The sequence below is a fragment of the Schistocerca nitens genome, chromosome 8, assembly GCF_023898315.1.
Source record: "Schistocerca nitens isolate TAMUIC-IGC-003100 chromosome 8, iqSchNite1.1, whole genome shotgun sequence".
NCBI lineage: Eukaryota > Metazoa > Arthropoda > Insecta > Orthoptera > Acrididae > Schistocerca > Schistocerca nitens.
This window is the reverse complement of record NC_064621.1, coordinates 505,943,573-505,969,748: the sequence shown is the minus strand read 5'-3', so window position 1 is coordinate 505,969,748 and position 26,176 is coordinate 505,943,573. Positions and strand designations below refer to the sequence as shown.

The 26,176-nt window shown below is 40.9% G+C and overlaps 1 protein-coding gene across 1 annotated transcript in view; it reads left to right on the top strand.

Annotated features, from left to right (window-relative positions):
* The window catches only part of LOC126198555 (DDB1- and CUL4-associated factor 12 homolog), an 81,242-nt gene that overhangs the window by 5,133 nt on the left and 49,933 nt on the right, over positions 1–26,176 (top strand). Inside the window, exon 3 of the mRNA XM_049934978.1 lies at positions 14,531–14,743. Coding sequence (XP_049790935.1) covers positions 14,531–14,743 — 213 coding nt within the window. The remainder of the gene's footprint in view (positions 1–14,530; positions 14,744–26,176) is intronic.

Genomic DNA, 26,176 nt, shown 5'->3' with positions numbered 1-26,176 from the left:
GTAAGATGAACATCAACAAAAGCAAAACAAGGATAATGGAATGTAGTTGAATTAAGTCGGGTGATGCTGGGGGTATTAGATTAGGAAATGAGACACTTAAAGTAGTAAAGGAGTTTTGCTATTTGGGGAGCAAAATAACTGATGATGGTTGAAGTAGAGAGGATATAAAAAGTAGACTGGCAATGGGAAGGAAAGCGTTTCTGAAGAAGAGAAATTTGTTAACATCGAGTATAGATTTAAGTGTCAGGAAGTCGTTTCTGAAAGTAATTGAATGTAGCGTTCCATTTATGGAAGTGAAACATGGACTATAAATGGTTTAGACAAGAAGAGAATAGGAGCTTTCGAAATGGGGTGCTACAGAAGAATGCTGAAGATTAGATGGGTAGATCACATAACTAATGAGGAGGTGTTGAATAGGATTGGGGAGAAGAGAAGTTTGTGGCACAACATGACTAGAAGAAGGGATCGGTTGGTAGGACATGTTCTGAGGCATCAAGGGATCACCAATTTAGTATTGGAGGGCAGCTTGGAGGGTAAAAATCGTAGAGGGAGACCAAGAGATGAATACACCAAGTAGATTCAGAAGGATATAGGTTGCAGTAGGTACTAGGAGATGAAGAAGCTTGCACAGGATAGAGTAGCATGGAGAGCTGCATCAAACCAGTCTCAGGACTGAAGACCACAACAACAACAACAAATGGGTATTCATTGGACAAATATACTAGAACTGACATGTTTGATTACATTTTCACGCAATTTGGGTGCATAGATCCTGAGAAATCAGTACCCACACAACCACCTCTGGCCATAATAACGATCATGATACACCTGGGCATTGAGTCAAACAGAGCTTGGATGGCGTGTACAGGTACAGCTGTCCATGCACTTCATCAGGAGTAGTGACTGACGTATTGTGACGAGCCAGTTGCTCGGCCACCATTGTCCAGACGTTTTCAATAGTGAGAGATCTGGAGAATGTGCTGGCCAGGGCAGCAGTCGAACATTTTCTGTATCCAGAAAGACCCATACAGGACCTGCAACATGCGGTCGTGCATTATCCTGTTGAAATGTAGGCTTTTGCAGGGATCGAATGAAGGGTAGAGCCACGGGTCGTTACACATCTGAAATGTAACGTCCACTGTTTAAAGTGCCGTCAGTGCGAACAACAGATGACCGAGACGTGTAACCAGTGGCACACCATACCATCACGCCGGGTGATACGCCAGTATGGCGGTGCCGAATACACGCTTCCAATGTGCGTTCATCGCGATGTCGCCAAACACAGATGTGATCATCTTGATGCTGTAAACAGAACCTGGATTCATCCGAAAAAATGACGATTTGCCATTCGTGCACCCAGGTTCGCCGTTGAGTACACCATCGCAGGCGCTTCTGTCTGTGATGCAGTGTCAAGGGTAACCGCAGTCATGGTCTCAGAGTTGATAGTCCCTGCTGCTGCAAACATTGTTGAACTGTTGGTGCAGATGGTTGTTGTCTTGCAAATGTCCCCATCTGTTGATTCCATTACAGCCATTCGGATAAGATGCCTGTCATCTCGACTGCTAGTGATATGAGGCTGTTGGGATCCAGCACTGCGTTCTGTATTACCCTCCTGAACCCACCGATTCCTTATTCTGCTAACAGTCATTGGATCCCGACCAAAGCGAACAGCAATGTCGCGATACGATAAACCGCAATCGCGATAGGGTACAATCCGATCTTTATCAAAGTCGGAAACGTGATGGTTCACATTTCTCCTCCTTACACGAGGCATCACAACAATGTTTCACCAGGCAACGCCGGTCAACTGCTGTTTGTGTTTGAGAAATCGGTTGGAAACTTTCCTCATGTCAGCACGTTGTAGGTGTCGCCACCGGCGTCAACCTGGTGTGAATGCTCTGAAAAGCTAATCATTTGCATATCACAGCATCTTCTTCCTGTCGGTTAAATTTCGCGCATGTAGCATGTCATCTTCATGGCGTAGCAATTTTAATGGCCAGTAGTGTAGTACTTCATCAGATGTATTAATCGTATGTATTAATAGTATGGTGAGAGCATATTTCATTGTTTGCTGTTTGGACTCTAACTAAGCTATGACTGGGAGAATCTGTGCACTGCCCTAGTGATTGTTTCTTGCCGATATTTGAGTCACCAGAAATTCACAATCATCTGAAAAGCTATGCCAGGAAAATGACATAAGACATACCCTAAATGCTAGTTCCCATGATTTACTTAAGTTAAAGACTCTGTCTCCATTAGTTAAATTTTCCTGTCACTTGAATCTAAATTATCATCTTTATTACACTGTCTGAGAAACTTTGTTACTTGCACCAGTTTCCTGTATCTTCATATTTTTGTTTCAGGCTCGTAGGCAAGGTGCATTTCTGTGACAGTTGATTTAGTTGGCTTTTTGAGTTGTGTTTAATGTTTCTGCTCTTTAAATCTTTGTTCAACACTTATTGTGTGAATTTTAGTTTCGGTTAGGCCTATTTCAAATAAGGAATGAAAAATCAGATTTTTGCATTCAGTCAATGTCTTTTCCCTCAGTGATCTATCCAGGATTTTGCAGATTGTGCGTATTTTTCAATATGGTCCCGTGCCTCCTTCATGACTTTGCCATGGCTGTATTGTATTATAAATACTTCATTCGGACAGTTTTTGTAGTATAGATTATTCCTGAAAGTATGTTGTTCAAAACTCATTGTTTTGTACTTCAATTTCTTGTACACAAATAAAAATGTAGAGAAGGAAAGAAATGATTACCGTAATAGTAAAAACAAACATGACGCTAGATACCTTATCTGTTTCATGGAAGGAACCCTTGCTAAACAGTATTCTTTTGTGGCCATAATGCCTTTAGGAAAATCCACTTCCATTGAAAATATATCCATGCTTGACAGCTTTTTGCTGTTAGACAACATCTGTGTTTTGCATCTTTCCACTATTCCTCCAGAGTTTAGGTGCCCTTAACAACATAAACTTATAATTTATATACCTTCTATACCATTACTTTCCTGCTGAGCAATTTTTAAATAAAAGCTATATGTAATATTAACTCTTACATCTCCAAGAGGAATAGCAGTTTCCCTATATGGGTATCACATTCTTTATCTGTTTTCTGTATCAGTTTTGTCTGCATTGGTAAGAACAGTGGCTACTTCACCACCTGCACAATTTAATAATACACCTTTTTCTTCTTACAGAACTAGTTGATGCAGTGATTAAGAAACTGGATTCTTAGCTGTCTGGCCACCCAGATTTAGACATTCCGTGGTTTCTGTTGCCATTACATGGTTTCTGTTGCCAGGATAGATCCTTTTAGAAGGACATGGTTGATTTCCTTTCCCATACTTTTCTAATCTGAACACGTCTTCTTTCTCTGACAGCCTCAGTGTTGATGGCATGTTAGGCTCCATTCTTTTTGCCTCACACACCCCTGTTGATGCAGAAACTAGTTTCAGTCTTGTAGATACGTTCACTGTTTTAAAATAAACATCACCCCAAAGGAGTCACAGTAATTAATGCAGCTAGGAAAGTCACATGCCTGTACAGTGATTGTAAGTGTTATTCTGGAGACATGGAACTGGCATGTGGATACTTCAGGTCTTGCGTAAGAGAGACATGGCATCCTCGCGGATACAGATAAGTGCACAAGTTCATTTTTAAAGGTAGTCATTATATCTTTGATTGTCTGCCTCAATAGCTGAGTGGTCAGTGTGATGAAATGCCCTGCAAAGAAGCCTGAGTTCAATTCCCGGCTGGGTTGGAAATTTTCTCCAATCAGGGACTGGGTGTTGTGTTGTCCTCATCACCATCTCATTCCCATCGACATGCAAGTCACCAAGAGTTGTGTCAGCTAAAAAGACTTGCACCAGGCAACTGTCTACTTGACGGGAGGCCCTAGCCACGTGACATTTCATTCCATATCTTTGATTCGTACAAACTTTTATCTACAGCCTAAATAATTTCAGTTCCAGCTGAATGATAGAAATTATAGTACGTACTCTATCATTGACTATAAACATAACATTGGAGCTTCAGTAGCTACAGCCACAGAAGTTAGTGGAACAGCCAACAACAGTTGCTGTTTCTACATAGCATTTTAATTTAGTCTTTTTCTCACATGCTTCTACATAGAAGTGAATAGTAGTGGATTGATACCCAGAAGTAATAGTACTATGATTGCATCTAGTGATTGCTTAGGTTAGTGTTGTATTCCTTGTTGCATAGACAAAATGCAGGTTAAAGGTTAAATTGGCCGCTGTCCAGAAACAGTGGGAAGCTGCACATGTCATGTTAATTGGGTTTCACACTGCTACAATGGACTACGGTAGCGTTGAGGCAAAAGCTATGGCATGTTTTGTTTGTATATTATTGTCTGCGATCTCTGAGGCCTCAGCACCTTCTTATGCCCTCGCCTGGCTGGTCTACATTCACCTTAGTGTGAACGGCAAATAGTAATGGGTTCCTGAATCTCTTGGAGGAGGGCAAAAATTGGCACTAGACACTTGGCTTTATGCTTTGAAAAGAGATTTGTGATCTTGCCCACTGTTGAAAGTACATCTAAGCAGTGTGGGGCACCTCAGCTGTCGGGATTGGGGGACAGACTTTCTGAAAGGTCTGGGCAAGTGAAGATGGTGAGATTGCTCGTCAGTGGGAGCTTCAACATTAGGAAAGTGATTGGGCTGCCTAGGTCAAGCAGGTCAGGAACAAAGCCCAGTATCCAAAGATGTGGAGGAGGCTTTGCTGGCAACGATTGAGTACATTGGGTGCAACCAGCTGCGAATCATGGTTCATGTTGGCACAAATTATGCATGGTGCCTGGGTTCAGAGGCCATCATCAGCACTTAAACATTGCTAGTTGCGTTATTGAGTGGGGTAGAAACATTGTTCCGAGAACAGAGAAGTCCCTCATTCCTCCATAGGCCTGATAAATTGTGTTATAAATTCAAAGGAGGAGAATATCAGCCCCATTAATAACAGGAAGTAGCATTTGTCATGGCAGATTTGACAAATAGAATTTTAATATAGTATTAGTTCATTGCAGAAGTGTTCATGGAAAGCTCACAGAGCTAGTTGTTGTTGTAATGGTAATAATGTCTGCAAAGTTTCAGGGTCAGGTAACTGATTGAAACCAGATGTTATCAATAATGAAATTGTAAATTTCTAATGGAATCATTATTGCAGAGATTGTTTGATGTTGGAGTTGGAGACGTGCGTGTAACCATAAACAATACAATAATATGTATCGAGATTAGTACAGTATTTGACTGTGAAATAATGTGGTTGAAGATAAGTATTAAAGGTAATCAGTTGCTTTTATAGAACTTTTGACACAGGAGCAGTAGTGGTAGAACTTTCCGACTAAGATTTCATTTAAATTTCATGGTCATGTTAGAGAATAGGACAGAGGTTTGAACTTATGAACTATAGAATGGGAGACTCAAGTGTTAGGGCAAGTAGATGGCACGGGGAATCACGTGAAATCTACATCTTCATGCTTACTCTGCAATTCACATGTAAGTACCTGGCAGAGGATTCATCGAACCATTTTCATACTATTTCTCTACCTTTCCACTCTTGAATGGCGCGTGGGAAAAAGGAACACCTAGATCTTTCCGCTTGAGCTCTGATTTCTCTTACTTTATTATGATGATCCTTTCTCCCTATATAGGTCAATGTCAACAAAATATTTTCACATTCGGAAGAGAAAGTTGGTGATCGAAATTTCATAAATAGATCTCGCCGCGAAGAAAACCGCCTTTGTTTCAGTGACTGCCACCCCAACTCGCGTATCATATCAGTAACACTCTGACCCATATTTGCGCGATAACACAAAACTAGCTGCCCTTCTTTGCTCTTTTTAGATGTCCTCCGTCAATCCTACCTGGTAAGGATCCCACACCACGCAGCAATATTCCAGCAGAGGATGGACAAGTGTAATGTAAGCTGTCTCTTTAGTGGGTGTCACATCTTCTAAGTGTTCTGCTAACAAAGCGCAGTCTTTGTTTCGCTTTTCCCACAATATTATCTCTGTGTCTTACCAATTGTAATTGTATTTCCTAGGTATTTAGTTGAATTGACAGCTCTTAGATTTGTGTGATTTATTGTATACCCAAAATTTATCGGATTTCTTTTAGTACCCGTGTGGATGACCTCGCACTTTTCTTTCTTTAGTGCTGTTGCACTTTTCGCACCATACAGAAATTCTTTCTAGATCATTTTGTGATTGGAATTGATTGTCTGATGATTTTACTAGATGGAGAATTACAGCGTCATCTGCAAACAATATAAGGGAGCTGCTCAGATTATCACCTAGGTCATTTATGTAAATCAGGAACAGCAGAGGGCCTATGACGCTACCTTGTGGAACGCCAGATATCACTTCTGTTCTACTCGATGATTTACTGTCTATCACTACGAACTGTGACCTCTCTGAGAGGAAATCATGAATCCAGTCACACATCTGAGACGATACTCCATATGCACGCAATTTGATTCATAGTCACTTGTGAGGAACGGTATCAAAAGCCTTCTGGAAATATAGGAATATGGAATTGATCTGAGATCCCTTGTCGACAGCACTCATTACTTCATGGGAATAAAGAACTAGCTGTGTTGCACAAGAACGATATTTTCTGAATCCGTGTTGGTTATGTACCAATAATTCATTTTCTTCAAGGTGATTCATAATGTTCGAGTACAGTGTATGCTCCAAAATCCTACTGCAAATTGAGGTCAGTGATATGGGACTGTAATCCAGTTGGTTACTCCTATTTCCTTTCTCGAATATTGGTGTGATCCGTGTTACTTTCCAGTATTTATGAACAGACCTTTCGTCAAGTGAGTAGTTGTATATGATTGCTAATAAAGGCACTATTGTGTCTGCATACTCTGAAAGGAACCTGATTGGTATACCATCTGGACCGGAAGACTTGCTTTTCTTAAGTGATATGAGTTGTTTTGCAACACCTAAGATATCTACTTTTATGTCACTCATTCTAACAGCTGTTCTGGTTTCGAATTCTGGAATATTTACTTTGTCTTCTTTTGTGAAGGAGTTACGGAAAACTGTATTTAGTAACTCTGCTTTAGTGGCACCATCATCAGTAACATTTCCATCGCTGTCGCGCAGTGGCGATATTGACTGTTTTTTTTTGTCACTGGTGTCCTTTACATATGACCAGAATCTCTTTGGGTTTTCTGCCATATTTTGAGACAATGTTTCATTGTGGAAACTAGTAAAAGCATCTCACATTGACGTTCACACTAAATTTTGAGCTTCCGTGAAATTGTTCTACATGCCTTATCCGAAAATTACCTTGAGCTGTCAATCAGAGAACCAGCTCATAAGGGTAACATTTTACACATCTTGGTCACAAACAGGCTCAAACATTTGGACTCGATTAATGTAGAACAGGGAATCGGTGATCGTAAGACCATCATATACTACAATTGTAAATAAAGGGGATGGATAAAAAATATGGAAACCCTGCGAGAAATGACTGCTTCAACATAAATGAAGGTTTCAACCAATCCTGTGGGCTGCAGTGCTCTATTTGACCAAGAACAGCAACTGTGCAAGGTCCACAATATGTTGCAAGAGTCAGTCGTGGTCAGAACAGTGTTCACTGTAGTTGTGAATGCGTTATATTGGAGTTAACTATGGTGGGTGCTTCTGCAACCAAGATAGCCAAGGTGTTCGGTTTTTCAGGAGGCACCATATTGAAGATTTACGCTGCATATAGGAAAAGCAGTAAACATCTGCTAAGTCACATGTGGAACAAAAGTATGTGTTGAGCAGTTGTGATGGATGGTCACTGAAGAGAATTGTGAAGAAAAATATGTGGGCAACAGCTGCAAAAGTCATTGCAGAACTGAAAGCTGCACTCACAAATCCCGTCGGCCCAAAACAACATGAAGGGATCTCCATAAGCTTAGAGTTCAAGGGTGACCTAGAATTCTAAAATTGCTCATTAGTGATGCAATTGCCCGTAGCAAAATGTGGTGTCTTAAGTCGTAAAACCTGGTCTGCAGCGCAAAGGAAAAAAGTCACGTGATTGGATGAGTTTTACACTGTTTCCAACTTCTGGCTTGGTTTACATGCCAAGAGTAAAACATGATGGGGGTTTGAAGATGACTTGGACAGCCATATAGTGGTATTCTATGGGTCTCATGTTTACTTACATTACTGCTGTGGGTTATATGACCATCTTGGCTGATCAGGCCCATCAAGTGGTATGTTTGTTCCCCAATGGTGACGCTGTGTTCCAAGATGACAGGGCCCCTGTTCACACTGCTTGCATCATCCAGGACAGATTCTATGAGCTCGAGGATTGAATTGTTGCATCTCCCCTGGCCACTATAGTCACCAAATCTCAATATTATTGACACTTCATATTGTATTTTGGAAAGGAGTACATCAGGGAGATTCCATGGTGACGACTCATGTTACATTTTGAAATCAGTGTCTTATATTGACTTTTTATCAATCTGTAAACCCATATTTTCTTTTGTAAATCATCATTATAAATTGTGTTATTCAGGCAAAGATCTTGAAGTGTTATTTAAGTAGGGAAGAGCATTAAATTTAAGGAACAAGAATGTAATTTATGTTGTGACTCATGTTACAAATTTGGGACATCCTATTGCTTATGTGCATTTTAGATCAAAAGCGTTCTCAAACTATTGGGAGTATGGATCTGATTTTTATCACAGAAAATGCATACTAGGTTTCTATTCAATTGACACCATTACATATTTCTAAAAAATATTTATATCATGTGAAATATTGTAATATATTGAAAAAGGTGCACGACTCAAGGTTCATTTGAGCGGTTTCCAGCGGGCTCGTGCACATGCGCAGAGCTGAATTTGCGTATGAGCAGTGCCTTTCTCCCGCTTCTGGCTACTTGAAGCGTGTCAGTTTGCCGTATGAGCAGTAGCAGCAAGTAGCTAAATGCTACCCGGAAAAATTTTTTTGGCGTGCCCAAGCGGCCAGTTCCGTGCATGCGCAGAGCAAGCTGAGTTATAGTGGGGGGGGGCTCCTTCCCCATGTGACCCGTGTATATGTTTCGTGTCTTTGTAATATTGCTGGTCTCTTCGTTTACAGTTCCCATGTCAAATTATATCAAAACAGATTTCTGTGGCTGGGAGCCATCAAGTGAATTAATATACATTCTCATAACCATGAAAGAATGAAAATAAGTTAGTAGTTTCAATTTTCTGATTTTATATTATTTCCACATTATTAGCAATCAACCATTAATGTCTTAATGAAGCTATTTCTGTCTGTTTTATAGAGAAATTTGCTTCTATTAATGTTTTTTCCACTGAGGCAGTTAGTTTATTTGAAACGAAGTGTTTCATTCGGCACTATTTGCACTTTCAACTTTGTTCTATTTCAAGGGCAAATTTTCATTTTCTGGAATGATTGACATTTATACCATAATAAAGAACCAAACATGAAAATACAGTACTGGACCTCCAAGAAAATTGGTATCATGAAAACCACATGAAAAGCTGAATATCAGGTACTTCAGAGTGCATGTGGACATAGAAATGTGCAATTAGAGCGGAATGAAGCTTTTTAGTATGGTTTATGAAATTCCGATGCTGCTAGAGTAGTCTCTGATGTCCTGTTTCTTTTATGACATTGTAAGATCTCTTAATGCTATATACTTACGAACATATGTAAACATTTACTTGAAGCTAAGTAGGCAAATTTGGTCAGTTTTGAACTAAATATTTTGTTTCAAATATAATGACAGCTGTAGCAGAATTGCACAAATCTGCCTTCTGTGAAAGTGTTTTTCGATCACAAGGCACTTGTCTAGTTCTTCCTCTAGGCCTGAAGTTATTTCTTAATTTTTGTTTATGTCTGAAATTTATAGATTGCCATTCTATGCTAAATTGTAGACTGGCAGCATACTGTGTTTCATGGTTTTAATTCCCCTCATGGCTTCATATTTATTTCTTGAGTAGAATATAAACTGTTAGTTATACAGTTTCTTTGCTTCACAGACAACCCTGTCAATTTTTTACACATTTTGAAACAGCCATGAAATTTATTGTCCTCTGTTCCAGTGTAGGCTACACTAGAAACTGTTTTTTTTTTGCAAGAAATTTGTATTCCATCCCACTAGCTTTTTGCAGTGTTGTGTAGATGTAAACCTGTTGGAAATGCTACATAGCAATATTGCAGAGTATGAATTAAAAAAAAAAAAAAAATCTGTCAGTCACCCCATAGCAAAATGTTATGGTACTCCGAGCTGTGGAGTCTAATTTTGAAATGATATTTTGCCAAAAACTGATTCCTTATTTGCATCCTTTATCTGGGTGGGATATGATAAAACAATTGCTCTAAGTATAACTCTGTATGTCCTCTCAACAACATGCCGCAGGGCTGCAAATCGTCACTTGATGCCCCACCACGCATGAAATTCCACCAGAAATGCGACGAAAAGTGTATGAGCAAAGCAAGCACCAAGCACAGGCTGCCTACGTCATCGTAGCTGGGCACGTGCAGTACAGCCTGTTGTCTGGCACTGTCTGGGAACTTTTCAAACGAATCTTCAATATTATGTGACTCATGTTGCTTGCTACTTCTTGTTGGGAAAACTTCTTTGCTGCAAGCAGAGAAATGAAAATATGACATTGTATGCCAAATAAGATAAACTTAATATTAACATTTCACTTTTCAAACACTGTGAAAAATTATAAGAGCATGACATCTGGGAAAATGAACTGTAAATCCATTTAAAAGTCAGAGAACTGAAAATATCCTTTTGAATTTGACAACATCAAGTGGATTAATTTTCTTTATAATTTTATCATGTTTTACAGGCTGTTTCCAATAGTGACCAGCAAGCTCCATTGCACTGATCAGGGAAGAATTTCCAAAAACTGCACATACTTCTCCAGCATTGAATTTACTGTCATATTCTACTTTCTTCCAGTCTCCAATTTTCACACTTTCTATAGTTTCTTCAGTATGATGATCTGCAGCAGCAAAATTCTTTGGAGACAGCAGATATGGTTTTAGTACTCCTTTCTTGTAGTGAAAGCAGTGAATGATTTCTTGTGTTTGGCACTGATGGTGCTGAAGAAAATATTTGAACCAGATTAAGTTTCACATTGATCCCATGAATTTCCTCAATAGACATAGGAAAAACTTGCATAGTTGTGGTACTTGCAGCTACCTGAGTGAAAGTTGAAGTATCACATACTATGAGTTTTTGGTTTTTTACTGCATTCCACACTAGCCGTTCCACAACTGCACCAATTCCTGCTACGGCTCCTTTACCATGGGATGTAGCAAATATGTTCCAGTAGAGTTCCACATTATTAAATGATTGAAACTGAGGTACAGCAGCAGTAATGTATTTGTTTTTAAATTGCGAGGCAGGTCCAGCTGAGCAGATTGAAACTACCTTCACATTTTCAGGTATAGTTGACAGTACCTTACTAATGTAAGCAATTGCAGCACTCAAGCCATGGCTTTATCCAGAACACTATGTGACTTACACGATGACAAACCTGTTTTACTAGGTTGCTGATCTTGCATCTTACATTGCCTATGTTCTCTCTCTCTCTCTCTCTCTCTCTCTCTCTCTCTCTCTCTCTCTCCTCCCCCCCCTCCCCCCCTCCCCCCCCAGTTTTAGCTCTTCTTTCTTCTGACAACAGTCATTGCTTATGTTGACTCAGCTGTAGAAACTTTCGTTTCTGCTTCTGCTGGCTTTTTCTAGCTTCTTCCAAATGCTGCTTCTTAAATTCTTCATATTTTACTTCATTCTTTAACTTTTCCCTCCTCCTACTCTGTCATTCTGCTGCTGCTAAGGGCATCCTCTTCTTCTAACCTTAAAATAATACAACTGTGACTCATATTACGTGACTCACGTTACACATTTAATTTTCTCTTTTTGCAATTTTGCTTGAAATTGGGGAATTTTTAGTAGTGATATTAGTTACACATTCACACTAAGAAGCAAATTGTGGAACAAGATACAGTTATTTCTAATATATCTCTTGGTATAAAAACTTAATTCGATGAAAGTGACTCATGTTACATGAATGTTCATGCTGTTGTATAATTAACCTACTTCAGTTTTATACTCCTTATGCAATACATTAGGGTATGTAACAGTAATATAAATAATAATATGCTAATTCTCACCTGCCAATTAGTTGAAATGAAGGTCCAAAATCTCCAGTAGTTGACACTCTTATCACATGAAAAACATATGGCGTTATGAAAATGGCTACAAATTATGGAGGGGTAGCAATAATGGGCCACAAACCATTATTGCCAACAGTAAAAAGTCCAGCCTTTTCAAAAGATATGTGAAAATTGCCAAATTTTAAACTTTTAAATATCGTGTGTTCTACTTTACATGGAATATCCCATCATCACTACAGGAAGACAAACAAAAAACTAAACAAAGCCAAAATTAGTGTTCATCGATTTTGAAAGTAAAATTCTGCCCACTGATCTGACGGAAAATCCTAAGCAATTTTGATCTTACTTTAAAGCAGTAGATGGCTCAAAGCCATCTGTCCATTGCTCATATCCTACGGTGACCAAGTCATGGGATAGCTATATGCACATATAAGGATGGCGATAGTATTGCATGCACAGGGTATAAAAGGGTAGTGCACTGGTGGAACTGTCATTTGTATTCAGGTAATTCATGTGATTAGGTTTCTGAAATGATTATGGCCATATGACGGGAATTAACAGACTTTGAACACGGAATGGTACTTGGAGCTAGGCACATGGGGCATTCCATTTCGGAAATTGTTAGGGAATTCGATATTCAGAGAGCCACAGTGTCTAAAGTGTGCTGAGAATACTATTTCAGCTGTTACCTCTCATGACGGAAAGCACAGTGGCCAACGCCATTCACCTAATGATCGAGAGTAGTGACATTTGCATAGAGTTGTCAGTGCTAACAGACCAATAGCACTGCGTGAAATAACTGAAGAAATCAATGTGGGATGTACAATGAACATATCTGTTAGGCATTGCAGTGAAATTTGTCATTAATGGGCTGTGGCAGCAGATGATCGATGTGAGTGTCTTTGCTGACAGCACGATATCATCTGCAGTGCCTCTCATGTACTCTTGACCACATCAGTTGGACTGTAAGCTACTGGAAGACTGTGGCGTTGTCAGATGAGTCTCAATTTCAGTTGGTAAGAGCTGACATCACGAAGCCATGGACACAGGTTGTCAACAAGGCACTGTGCAAGCTGGTGGTAGCTCCATAATGGTGTGGGCTGTGTTTACATGGAATGGACTGGGTCCAATGGAATGGATCATTGACCAGACATGGTTATCCTCAGCTACTTGGAGACCATATGCAGCCATTCATGGACTTCTGTTCCCAAACAACAATGGAATTTTATGGACCACAGTGTGCCATGTGTTCGGGCCACAGTTGTTCATGATAGCTTTGAAGAACATTCTGGACAATTTGAGTGGACGATTTGGCCACCCAGATTGCCTGACATGAATCCCATCAGATATTAACAGGCCACACCCAAGAGGTCAGTTAGTACACAACATCCTTTATCGGCAACACTTTCGCATTTACGGATGGTTATTGGGGCAGCATGGCTTATTATTTCTTTAGGGGACTGCCGATGAATTGTGAGTCCATGCCACATGAAGTTTCTGCACTATACCAGGTTAAAGGAAGTCCAACTCGATATTAGGAGGTACGCCATGACTTCTGTCACCTCAGTGTAATGCCATTGAAATGGAGCATGATAGGAAGCTTAAATAATAAATTCCTTTTTCTGAAATTGTTTTTCTGAGGAAAACAACTTGCTCCTTCTCTAGCACCAGTCTGCTGTAGGACGCTGGGTGAGCAAAACATTCTTAGTGATGGGAAAAATACACAGGCAATTCTTGCTTTAGAGAGAAACACTTTATGGTATTTTTTGACTTATCCCAGGGATTTAAGTGTGTAAAACTTAGTGTTAAAAGGAAACAACATTTATAGAAATAATGATTTCACATTGTGTTTAACAAGATATTGTGCTAAGTGAAAATTCTCTGAGTTGAGCCAATCTTGACCTATAAGGTTGCAGCTCTTTATTAGTTTGTCAGTGATAGGACTGGAGGGAAAATAGTTGGAAAATGGAACTTTGAGTTTGTTTGTGAAATGTGTCCCAGTTAAGGAAGGAAGTTTATTGTTCAATATATCATTAATGATGAAATCATCAGACTTGGGTCACAACAATGACCTGCTTCTCAATTTCATTAAAGAATTGATCCAGCTGCAGTTCAGAGGACAGAATTTTTGTGCAAGTATGTCAGGAAAAAATAATTTTTGTGGGCAATCCTTATTTCATCGTGTAATTTGGAATTATGATCAGATAACAAAAATGAGGGAGTGCTGTGTGCAACATTCAGTTCTCACTGTTGTTTCAAGAGAGCAAAAACCTGTTTTCATGTTTTGTGTGTTTGTAATGGTAGAGTATTGTTTATTCAAAAAATTATTCAGAAATATGCTTCATTTTTCAGTTGATGGTCTATGATGTCGTTAAACGTCAGTTGGATCAGATTCCTTCCTTGCAAGGTGTTCGAAGTTCAGCAAACCAGCAGCAAGATCAACAATGTGGAATCCATGCTGTGCAGATAAATCCATCAAGAACTTTGCTTGCAACGGGAGCCCACAGCTCAAGTGAAATAGCCATATATAAGCTGCCCACACTAGATCCTGTTTGTGTGGGAGAGGTTTGTATACATATGCTGCGGAAATACCTCTTATTCCCCAAAAACAACAATGCATGAGAGTACTTGTGAGGAGGGGCTGCGGGGGGGGGGGGATTCCAAAATAACAGGAATTTTCTTACAAAAAGCATTTCAACTTTAATTTCTTTCCAAGCCATTACTGCTTATGCACTTGTCAAAACATTCACTCCAGTGTGAAAGCACCTTTTAAGCTGTGCCCTCTGCCTCTTTGGTACCTGCTAGCAATGTAATGACATTGTGTTTTTTGTAATCAGCAGCAAAACTCTTTTTATTTGAAACCCCTTTTCATTCTAGCTAATAGGAACAAGTCCACAGCAGCTAAATGTGTCGAATAGGGTGCTTTAGTCAAGGTAATTATTTTCACTGAAGTGAACACTAAAAGCCATGTGCATGGGAGTAATAAATTTTGCAAGAACCACTCATCAGAATTGTCCAAAGATCAGATAGAATTATTAGTTTACTGTTTTGAATTCTGAGGATATGATCCCTTTGACATAAAAAAAGAAAAAGAGTATCAGTATCTTCACATTCAATTTCACCTCACGAGCTTTCCTTGGATGAAGTGAACCAGCTGTTCACTTTGTGGATCGTACCATAGCACTTTGTCATTCACTGTGATGATTTTGTTGGAAAAAAATTAGGCTCATCTTTAAATGTGTCCGTTGTTTCACAACAGCATTGAAAGTGCTGATTCCTTTAATACTGGTGAGAAGTGTTTGGATAGAAACTTTGCTACCACTCTCCACATTCCTAAATCAGTGTTGGAAGTGAACTGAACTATGCAATGGACAACCTGGATAAATGCTAGAATTTGTCGATTGTCATGTGTTGATCTTCACTGATGAGACTGCGAATTTCCTGATAAGTTTCCCGAATTTGCATAGTTGAAGGATGTCTGGAATGGGGATGATCTTCAGTGGCCACAAGAAAAACATTGTACACTTCAATTCTACTAAGAGCCTGTTCTTTGTGTGCTGTTTGTATCATCACAACAGTTTACGCTATGTTCTTGCAGATTAAAAAAAAACAAAACCTCACAGCTGCACATTGTTCTTGAGTTGGTCATTTCTTTATGTCATGACTGCACTACACAGCCATAATACAAAAAATTACCACAGAAACTATACTTGTCATTATTGGGTGATGCCACTTGGCATACTGAGCCAGGAGGGGTCCTTCAATAGATTGCTAGAGATTGCTAGTGTGACAACCTCGTATTACAAGTATATGATGGACAGTGTTTAGATTCCAGTTACTTTTGCCCCCCCCCCCCCTCCCACCTTTATTTCCTTTGTGTGTGTGTGTGTGTGTGTGTGTGTGTGTGGTTTTCAGTATAAAATAGTCATCTGTTTCATTTTGTAACTCATCAGCTTATGTTGGGCAAAATTCTCTGAAATTTGCCAAAGACAAAAAATGTAAGATGCATCCAGAAAATTAACACATCCATTTCCAAGTGCATTTGGGTTTTGATTTTGACATACTTCTCTGAGAACTGTTCTTCCTGTCTGCTTTTTAAGCTATGGTAATAAAGAAGTATCAGATTTTTTGTGGAAAGAGAAGCACATTCATGCACCAAGCACATTATCCACAGGAAATAAACTTGTACAGGTCTCTACTTCCACAGCTTGTTATCCTCCTCACAGAAGAGAGATGCTCTGCTTGTCCAAAAACTGCCTGAAGAAACTGTAACACATGCATAATGTTGCACATCAAAATTTTATATGGATTTAAAAACAGTGCAGTAAAACATACCTGGTTGTAGGAGGAGATGAAAAGTGAGGAAAACAAACAAAAGGTCATGTAACTTTGTCGCACTACAAATATGCGCAATCCAATGTACATTTTGCCAGTCATTAAAATTAAAGCATCACTTTGCAATGTTAAAGATTGTTTAGACCTTCAGGAGCTTCATGTTTATTTCATCATAGCACCCCAGAATCTCTTTTCATGTGCCAGACAGACAATGAGAGACAGACAGAAATCTGCTACTGATTCAAGGAACATAAGCGTCACATCCAGCTCAAGGATTCAAGTAAATTGATGATTACAAAGTTTTGATTTACATGTAATTACAGTGTGGCAGTTTGTGTGAAAAACCTGGAATTCTCAGAGAAGTGGATATTACCTCCAAAAATAGCAAAATTCTTAAAGACTCGAGGGATTCAGGATGACAGTTCATTGATCAAAGAAGAGCCATGGAGTCGTTTTGTTACAAATCACTATGTGGTTTCCTGCGTTGAGGGAAATTGGCTCTGAAGTTATCATGTAAAGAAACTTGTAGCAGTGGAGTAAGTTGTAATAATACAAAGGTGGTTTGAAAAGTTCTCGGAATCACCACGAGAGAGTACCATGTCAGTGCCCTTGGAAGAGAGCTGTGGCGGTGACATGGTTCTGTTGTTCCTGTGATAGTGATTGCGAAGGTTGAAAAAATCGAGACTCGAGCAGAGATTAAGTACTTCATGAAGAAAGCTATGAAAGCAAAGGACACTCATGCCGATTCCCAGAATACACTGGGGGACTCTGCTCCTTCATATTCAACTGTTGCCAAGTGGACAAATGAATTTAAATTTGTTCAGTAGAACTTAGATGATGATCCTCACACTGGTCGGCCAAGATGTGTCAAAAACTCATGGATCAAAAACGCATGAGAATGGACATATCGGAAGAATGTTTGGCCCATTTTTGGAGAAATTAACAAGATTTTTTGCACCAGTTTGTGACCAAAGGTGTAACTTGGGTGCACTGATATACCCCAGAGACAAAACAACAGTCACAGCAGTGGAAACTTGCTGATTCTCCACCACCAAAGAAAGCAAAGCCAATTCCATCGGCGGTAAAGGTCATGGCATTAGTGTTCTGGGATGCGAAGGGGATTCTGTTCGTAGATTATCTCCCCAGTGGGCAAAACAATTACTGGAGAATAGTATGCTAACATGCTGGACAAATTGCAACTAACAGTACGAGAAAAACAGCCAGGTTTAGCAAGGAAGAAAATCATCTTACATCAAGACAATGCGCGCCCGCACACATGTGCCGTTGCCTAGGCAAAATTATACAAACTAAGGTATGAATTGTTGCCACGCCTGCCTTGTTCACCTGATGTGGCTCCGTCAGACTTCCATCTCTTCCCAAAACTGAAAATTTTTCTTGGTGGACGAAGATTCATTTCAAATGAAGAATTGATAGCTGGAGTTGACCACTATTTTGCAGGCCTGGAGGAAACTCATTTTTGAGATGAGATCAAGGCACTGGAACATCATTGGACCAAGTACATCAGTCTACAAAGAGACTACATGGAAAAATAAAAAAGTTTCAGTGATGTAAGTACTTTTTTTCTATTACATTCTGAGAACTTTTCAAACCACCCTCATAGCAAAAGCTATTGTATTTATTGAGAAATAAAGAATAATAATACAGGGTCTGACCACACAGTGTCCATTCCATGGTTGTTTGCAAAGCCAGTTGTTATAGGCTTGATGTGTGATGGATCAAAGAGAGTACTGTGAGTAACAGTAGTCTGATTAAAATTATTTGATGTCTGTTACTTCCCACTACATTGTTGCCCCATCGTCTGCCAGATGCTGCTTGGTTGTGGGTAACACACAATGTGTCATTTCACAAGTGCTGTTAAGGGGTCTGCACACATTCAGTATTTATTGACAATAATAGTTTGCAATACCTTCAATTTATTGAAGCAACCCCCACTCTATCAATAATATTGTCAATTGGAAACACGATATGCAAGTTACAGATACCAACTGCCCAAAAGAAAGCATATGCTGCAGTTATTTTAGTGATAGCTGGTCAACAGCAGGAAAGAACGAGAAAAAAGAAATAGGTCTGAGAATGACAGAAAAAAGAAGCAACTTCTCTTATATTAATTTACTGACTAAATTCAGAACTATGGCAACGAAATATGCTGTAAACTATTTTCGTGCGAGTTCTGCATCTTACAACAACTTATTAATGTTGATGTGGCAAAAACAGAGCAACTAAATTCGTTAACGAGAGATGCAATTGCAGTCAACAAGAGATTGAGTTTATCAGATTTCTAGGAACAGATAGGTCATTCAAATCCTTGAAGTTTAGTGATGTAATATGAGCTAACACAATTATCATTAATGTTCTTGAAACCTGCAAAGTGATTACATCTGTCCCACAATGATATACTAAGGTGATAAACATATTTTTTTCCATCTTGTGGTAATTTGGCAAGGCTGACATGTATTTTGAAGCCTTTGCATATATGTATGGTGAAGCCCAATTAAGTTAGCAATGCCATAATGCCTGCTCCTTTGACCACCTTAAAGTGATATACACGAATACTACTCAGAGTTCTAATGAAACTGTTCTGCATTAAAAAGGCTACTTGAGAAATTGAATCTGAGAGATGTTATGCTCAGAGGTGAACTGGAAACATAAACAGTGCACGCTAACAGTTTGTGGCCAGTTCATGATAACACTTTGTGGCTGGTTTGTGGAGCTCTGCTGGCATTGAATGGCAAATATTGTCAAACTGTCAACGCTTGCCCTCATAATCTCATTATTATTGACATTACTGAGAATATATTTGGGGCCATCAGTGCTGCTTGTCAATATTTCTAGTATTTACAATGTGTAAATGCTCAGTCACAGGTGGTCAATACATTGACAGATTGACATTGTTGTATGGGTGTGGGCTCGTTTACTTATTTCTAATGTAGAGCAATGTTGGCAGCGCCCACCATGAAGTATGACGGTAACGCAAGATACTTTGTCAACATCTGATTTAAAGTGACTTACGATTGAACTGCTAACCTAACGACAATGATGTACAATATATCTAAGAAATGGCGGTCAACAACTTGTAGTCGAACTACTCATCATGCTCACTTTGTTCATGGCGATTAAAGCTAACATCTATTAGCAAACTTAAGACAATGCTAAAAGCACACTATAGTTGAACTGATGGGTTACATATTATAGGTAACATAGGCGAGCATATAGAAATAAACTATACTGTTTAAAAGTAAGGAAACATTTTTTGTGTAAATACCTCCACCGATTTCCGTCTTCAGGAAACTGTGGCATCCTAAAGAGGGTAGGTACCACTCATTTGAGTTTGGCCTAAGCCAGCGACGTGTGTGCATTGCTGCCGCTACACGCTACGCTTTCTCGGCCGAGGAGAGCTTTAGAAGTTCTGTGTTGTGGGTGCTGCGAGAAGCAAATTGTCGTGTGTTGTTTTCACAATGCCAGCAAATTGTCGTGTTCTGCACCCCACAGTATGGGAAAGAAGGACTAGCAGAAGAAACCTGCTGCCACGAGGGGGCCTTCGGTTGTGTGACTCACTGAGTTTGCTGACAAAGCAAGCAAGAAGACGAATCACAGTCTGTTCCCCTGTGCACGTCAAGTGGACAGTGCTGTTCGACTTGATGACGACCTGTGCCAAGAATCAGGTGGTCTACAAGTCTGTCATCACAGACTCGCTGATCTGCGTTCTGGCGGCAAACCTGGCCGATCACAGGGCGATCAAGAGCGCTGTGGCCACCCACATCGTCAATGCGCCACTGTCACGTGAGAAGCTGCCTTCCACAGGGAAGAAGAAGACAACCAAGGCACTCTTAAAGGGGCTGCCTTGTGCTGTGACGAAGCAGTGGTCCTGGATGGGTTGCTGTGTGCCGGGTTCGGTAACGCAACTGCAAGGCTGCACACTGGACGAGCAAGGAGAGGGCACTGTTGTATGCTGTTATCATGCAAACGGCCAACGGTGAGGGCGACATCTTTGGCTTGCGGAAGCTGCTGGGCCAGAGGCTCTCCCGACTGTCATAGACCCCCAGCCCTGGTGCTTAAAGTGCCAGGGCAGAGGCCATGTCGCGAAGTACTGCCACAACGCGGTACGGTGCGTCAAGTGCTCTGGCAAGCACAGCTGCCACACCTGTGACTGCGGCAGAGAAGCTTAGCTGATTTGCGCCCAATGTGGTGGCCGGCACATCACTGGCTGGCACGGCTGCCCGGCTGTTTCAAGCCACTGTTGCGCCAAAGGCAGCGAGGCAGCCCCATTGACACAGTGGAAGAGGCAACGACATTGGCCACAACAATGAGTGCAGACCAGCCCAGCTCAAATAAGGAACAGCGCAGATCCCCCTCACCCGCCAGGAGTGGGGACGACTGACTGAGGCGGATGTTCGGGATGCAGCTCGCGCCTCTGAGAAGAGCAGTGGTGTCAAATCAGCACCACAGTGGAGGAAGCTACAGCGGCTCATAAAGCTATCAGGGCAGCAGAGAGGGCTACCTTCGCAGCCGCCATGGCTGCAGAGAAGGAAGAGCCTTTGAGGCAGCTGCGTGCAGTCCTTGCCCGAGGCCTGCATCCAGCAGAAGGGGCTCGAACCCCTGTGAAGACTCTTGCAACCTCGCAGAAGGGTGTTCGGGTGCCTGCCCCATCGGCCGCCCCAACAGCACTGCAGGGGAAGGGTGGCAAGAAGACAGCCGTCGCCCCAATGGTATCGGCGGCAATGCCGACCGCCGTGGGAGCAGCCCCCGCAAGGGATTGAGAAGTCAAAAGGGCAGTCTACATTGCACATGTGTGTGAGAACGGCCTGGAGCTGTCCGATGAAGCATGCTGAGCAAGCAGAGCTGCTCCAGGAGCAGCTGCGGCAGAACTGCGCCACACAGTAACAGGGGATGCCGACCAACCATGAGCTGCTACCATTGAGCACCAGCCTGATGATGCTGTGCCAAGTCACTGATGACATGGCACAGCAGAGGGCGCAAGGCAAAGCACTGCATTGCCGACCGGACTCCTTTTATTAAAACGACCAATGGCACTGACGCTGTATCTTCTTGCACAATACCTGCTATTAACATAACCTACCCTTGCATGAACTGACGCAGTCAGCAAGTCATCTGCTGCTACTCTCACTACCCGACCTAACTTTCGCAGAGGTTTTTTTCCCTTGGCTTTGCCTTGGTACTTTTTTCCCTCTGCCCTTCAAACCGCTACCCTTCATTAGACTTTCGGCCCAATCTATCTGCAGATGAGTGCATGTAAATGGTTAACCTTAACCAGATGTACGCAGACATTGCAGTACCCACATCCTGCAACACCTCACTTTAGTGAAAACTAACTCCTATGCAGAGATGGCATCATGCCGGTGTGGGTGTGGAGGGGCTCAATCCTCTTTTTTTTTTTTAAAAAAAAAAGTTCAAAATCGCTGGAACTTTGTGAAGTAGATGAGCAGCTGGAAGCAATAATAAGTTTTCTCATTCCGTCAACATTGTACAGCCTGAAATGTTTTAGTATTTAAAACTGATACTTTGCAGAACCAGTTGCAGTGGCGATTTGCTGCCTTAAAAAAATTTGGCCTCGCCCACTGTTGTGTGAAGCTCATATATTGTAGGTTGATCTCTGTTATGATAATAATTGTTGTATCTGTAATGCTAAATCACTTGTTATGTGAAGGGATCCAGATTTTTACACATTTCTGAATACTTCTCTTCCTGTCTGGTGTATAAAGACAGGAGGGTCGTGCTTCTCTCTCTCTCTCTCTGTCTCTCTCTCTCTTTACCAGTACGAAACGTGGTCAGCTCACTAACCATAACTGGGGCTGCACTACTTCTTTGGAAACTTAAGAGATTGGCCCCCCATTTTCCGCCTCCCTCTCCAGACATCCTCAAGCGTTGCACATGAGTTGTCACAATTGTCCTTTAAACATATATCCATGCTCTGCTTTCTTTCTTGTTATGTTTGTGTCCTGAATCCTGGGACTGTCCCTTTTCTTTCGCTTTTCATCAGACATGACAACCACATCAGGAACAACACACACTACAATGGTAATGAAATACACAGTGGAAGTGAACTGACCATTTGTTGTGACAGTTGGCAATGGTGAGCAGTTTGAACATGATGTTGAGCACTCTGATTAGAGGAAGACAGCTTCAATCCATGAAGTTCCATCTATCAAGTAATTGTAATCAGACTATAGAAGTCTTATAGACTAGACAACCAAAGAGTAAATTCCATGTGGCTCTGCAGCTTGTATGGCCTTGTTACAACTGGAGTATTCAAGATGACAGTAGTGCCTCCCAGTTAAGATAACCTAGCTCTGGTACTAGTCCTTGCCTTTTAGATTACATTTACAAATGGTAACATCTAACCCAAGATTCAGACTTCACTTCTCAGAAATATAGGCACTGTAAGTCTTTAAGCTGGCAAACTCCACTAGGAGAAGCTTCATAGACGCTGGTCAAGATTCAAGAAATACTGTAGGCTTCGATGGACATCTGTTGACTTCCTACGTAATTTACCGACTGCTCTGGTTGCAACAACATACCAGCTCCTTACCTCAGAAGAAATGACAGTTTGTCACTCAGTATGCCTGTTGACTGTCTCTGGCATCAGTTCTCAGACCCCGCATGTGAGTACATGTGGCAAACACAGGGCTATAGTTCTTGCAGTACTAATACTTTTTCTGTGTTGCAAGTCTGTCTTTCTAATATTATTCCAATCCTATCCATTGATTTCTTATGTTCTTCCTCTGCTTCAGTGTTTGAAGTGTTCCATCTTGCATCTCTTCCTCCCTGTCTATCCCTGAAGGTCGCTCACAGTTTGACACATAAAGGTTGATTAGGTAATGCATAATTGCCAGCACGGATGGCTGGTAAGGATCACAAGTACCCCTGCTAAAGGCCAGGGGCAAGGAAAGGTGATAACCTGAGTTGGTACCTCTAGTGGTCCCTCTACCTGGAGTTTGGATCGTGTGACCTGAGATGTGAACAGTCGCCTAAGGGGGTTAGTACCCAGAAAGAAGGAGTGTGTCATCAGAAATGTTACAATCATGAGAGCTCTAATTTTAATCTATTCTCCACACCGTTCTTCTCAACCTCCATCTAACAAAAGGAACTGGAATGATGCCAAAAAAATAAATCTTCCGGCTCCATCATGCTAATTAATAGTGTCACACATGGAAGAAGGTAAGAGTTTAATTAATGTAAATTGATTCTTCCACCAGCAAGAAGTGGACACAATTCCAGGTCCAGTGAAGTCATGCTCTCACCTTCATAACGGACCCCTGCATTTCAGGCCCCAAAACTGTTGAAAGCTATGCTCCACCACAGATACAGTTTTTGCGTAGAGATCCATCACACAGTGAATTACTTTCGTGGTGTTGTTGGTATCTGGCTGCTTGGTGATGTGACCTAGGGAGAAATCCAAGTTATTGAGTTATGAAGAAAATAGAATCAAATTAGTGCCTGCCTGTATCCTGTTGGTACAGTCAATCAAGTTGAATTTCCATCAAAGATCAAGATTGGCTGCGAGGTCATCAACAGAATACTCTATATGCCAAACACAATGCATTGCTGCCAGTTTCAGTGTTTCCATACTTGCATGTCCTGTAACAATGCAGCCAAACATGTAAATTATGGCAGAGATGCACATGCTGGAGATTGCATACCCCCTTCTTCCCATTACATTAATTGCGTAAGGGTATCATATTGCTTCATTCCACAAATGTTCTGAGCATCTTTATGAGTTAGCTACACGGAAGGTGTGATTAAGGGAGAAGGTCTGATTTACTGCTGTTCAGAAAATGTTTGCCGTCCGAAAGCTGCCATCCAAAATCCATCTGTACATCCATCTGGCAGTTACAGCATTATTGTGGCTACATTATGACCCAAGCAGAATATGACCACACAGACTTGCAACCTCCATTTCAGTGCCACAATTGCAAAATCCCCAAGCATTAAAGTATTAGGTGTTTCAAAATGAGTATCATGGCTTTAAGCCTTTGTAGCATTTATTACATTCAACCTACAATTTTAGATATTATATCAAATGAAAGAACAACTCACAGTTTTTGTTACAAGTGCTCAGTGTGAGCACTATTCATTACAGGGCACACACATCGAGTCAATTGGCAAGTTCTTCCCAAACCTTGATCAGTGTGTGTCGAGTAATTGTTGCAACAACTGCTTCAGTGCATTTTCTTAAGTCTGGTAGATGAGCTGATAGTAGAGGCACATCAGATGATGCTTTATGAACCCCAGAGGTAAAAGTCACAGGGCATCAGATCATATGAATCATCTTGCTCCCTTAAGCTGAATGTTTGTTGTGACATATCCCAGCAGAAAGTTTATGGGCCTTTCTTTTCTGTGAAGTAATTGTAAATGTTGTTTCTTATCTTGATGTGCTAGAACTAGCCAGCCCTTTCCTCTATTGGAAGAACCTGAACCACAGAACATTTGGCAACGAGATGATACGCCCCCTCAGTGGCACAACTCTGTATGGGATTGGTTAAGCAACACTATGCCCAACCTCTGGATTGGTCACAGTGGGCCGGAAGACTGAGCTTGTTTCACATTCACCCAATCTGACCTCATGATTTTTTCACTTTTGGGGGCTTCGTAAAGGATCATGTGTATGTGCTTCTGCCACCTTCTGATCTACCTGACTTAAGAAACAGTATTGAAGCAGCTGTTGCAACAATTATTCCAGATGCACTGATAGAGATTTGGGAGGAACTTGCCTATCGATTTGATGTGTGCCATGTGACAAATTGTGCTCTCACTGAACACTGTAAGAAAAACTGCTGGAGCTGCTCTCCCATTTGATTTATTTTGTATAATTGTAAGTTGAATGCAATAAATTATACAAAGCTGTAAGATCTCGATATTCCTCATCTAGAACTACCCTGCTTTCGCAACATACTATGAAACCTCCACCTAAACACAGAAGTTCTTTTGTGACTGATGTGGAAGAAAGGAAATTTAGGAGGGAATACTCCCGAGAAGATTTTGCTGTGTACTTTTGGTCAGCAATGGTCCAGATCCTGATCCGACAAATGAAAAGTTATGAAGAAGACAAGTAAAGAGAAATGTAAAAAGAAAACTGAAGAATCCTCATCAATAACAATACTGCAAAAACATCATTCACTTTACTTCACCTGCCTGAATCACCAACTGACCCTCTACCTTAGCAACAGCTGATGAATCTGGAGAGAAAAATCGTACTTCTGAAGAAAAGAAATAATGGACAAGAATCCTACAGCTTCTGAAACCTGTATTGAAACACACACGAAAACAGATACTCCTAAGTTGCCAAGGTGATTACAACTACTACAGCTGCCATCTCTCATCCTTAAACATGGCTATCCTTGAATGGAATGTAAGTGGCATCAGATCACATACAGCAGAACTGCAGCTGCATATTATGTTTACAATTTCCAGCTGTTATATGCCTGCAAGAAATTAAAATACAGCTTGAAGACTGCTTTGACTTCCACACTTGACCCAATACATTATGACCTTACTCCCGAAGAGGGAAATCCAGCTCATGTTGATGTAATGGCACTCATCCAAGACATTGTTCATAGCCTGGTCAATGTGTTGAACGCTCTTTTACAAGTTGCTGCCTTTTGTATTTCCCTTTACAGAATTACA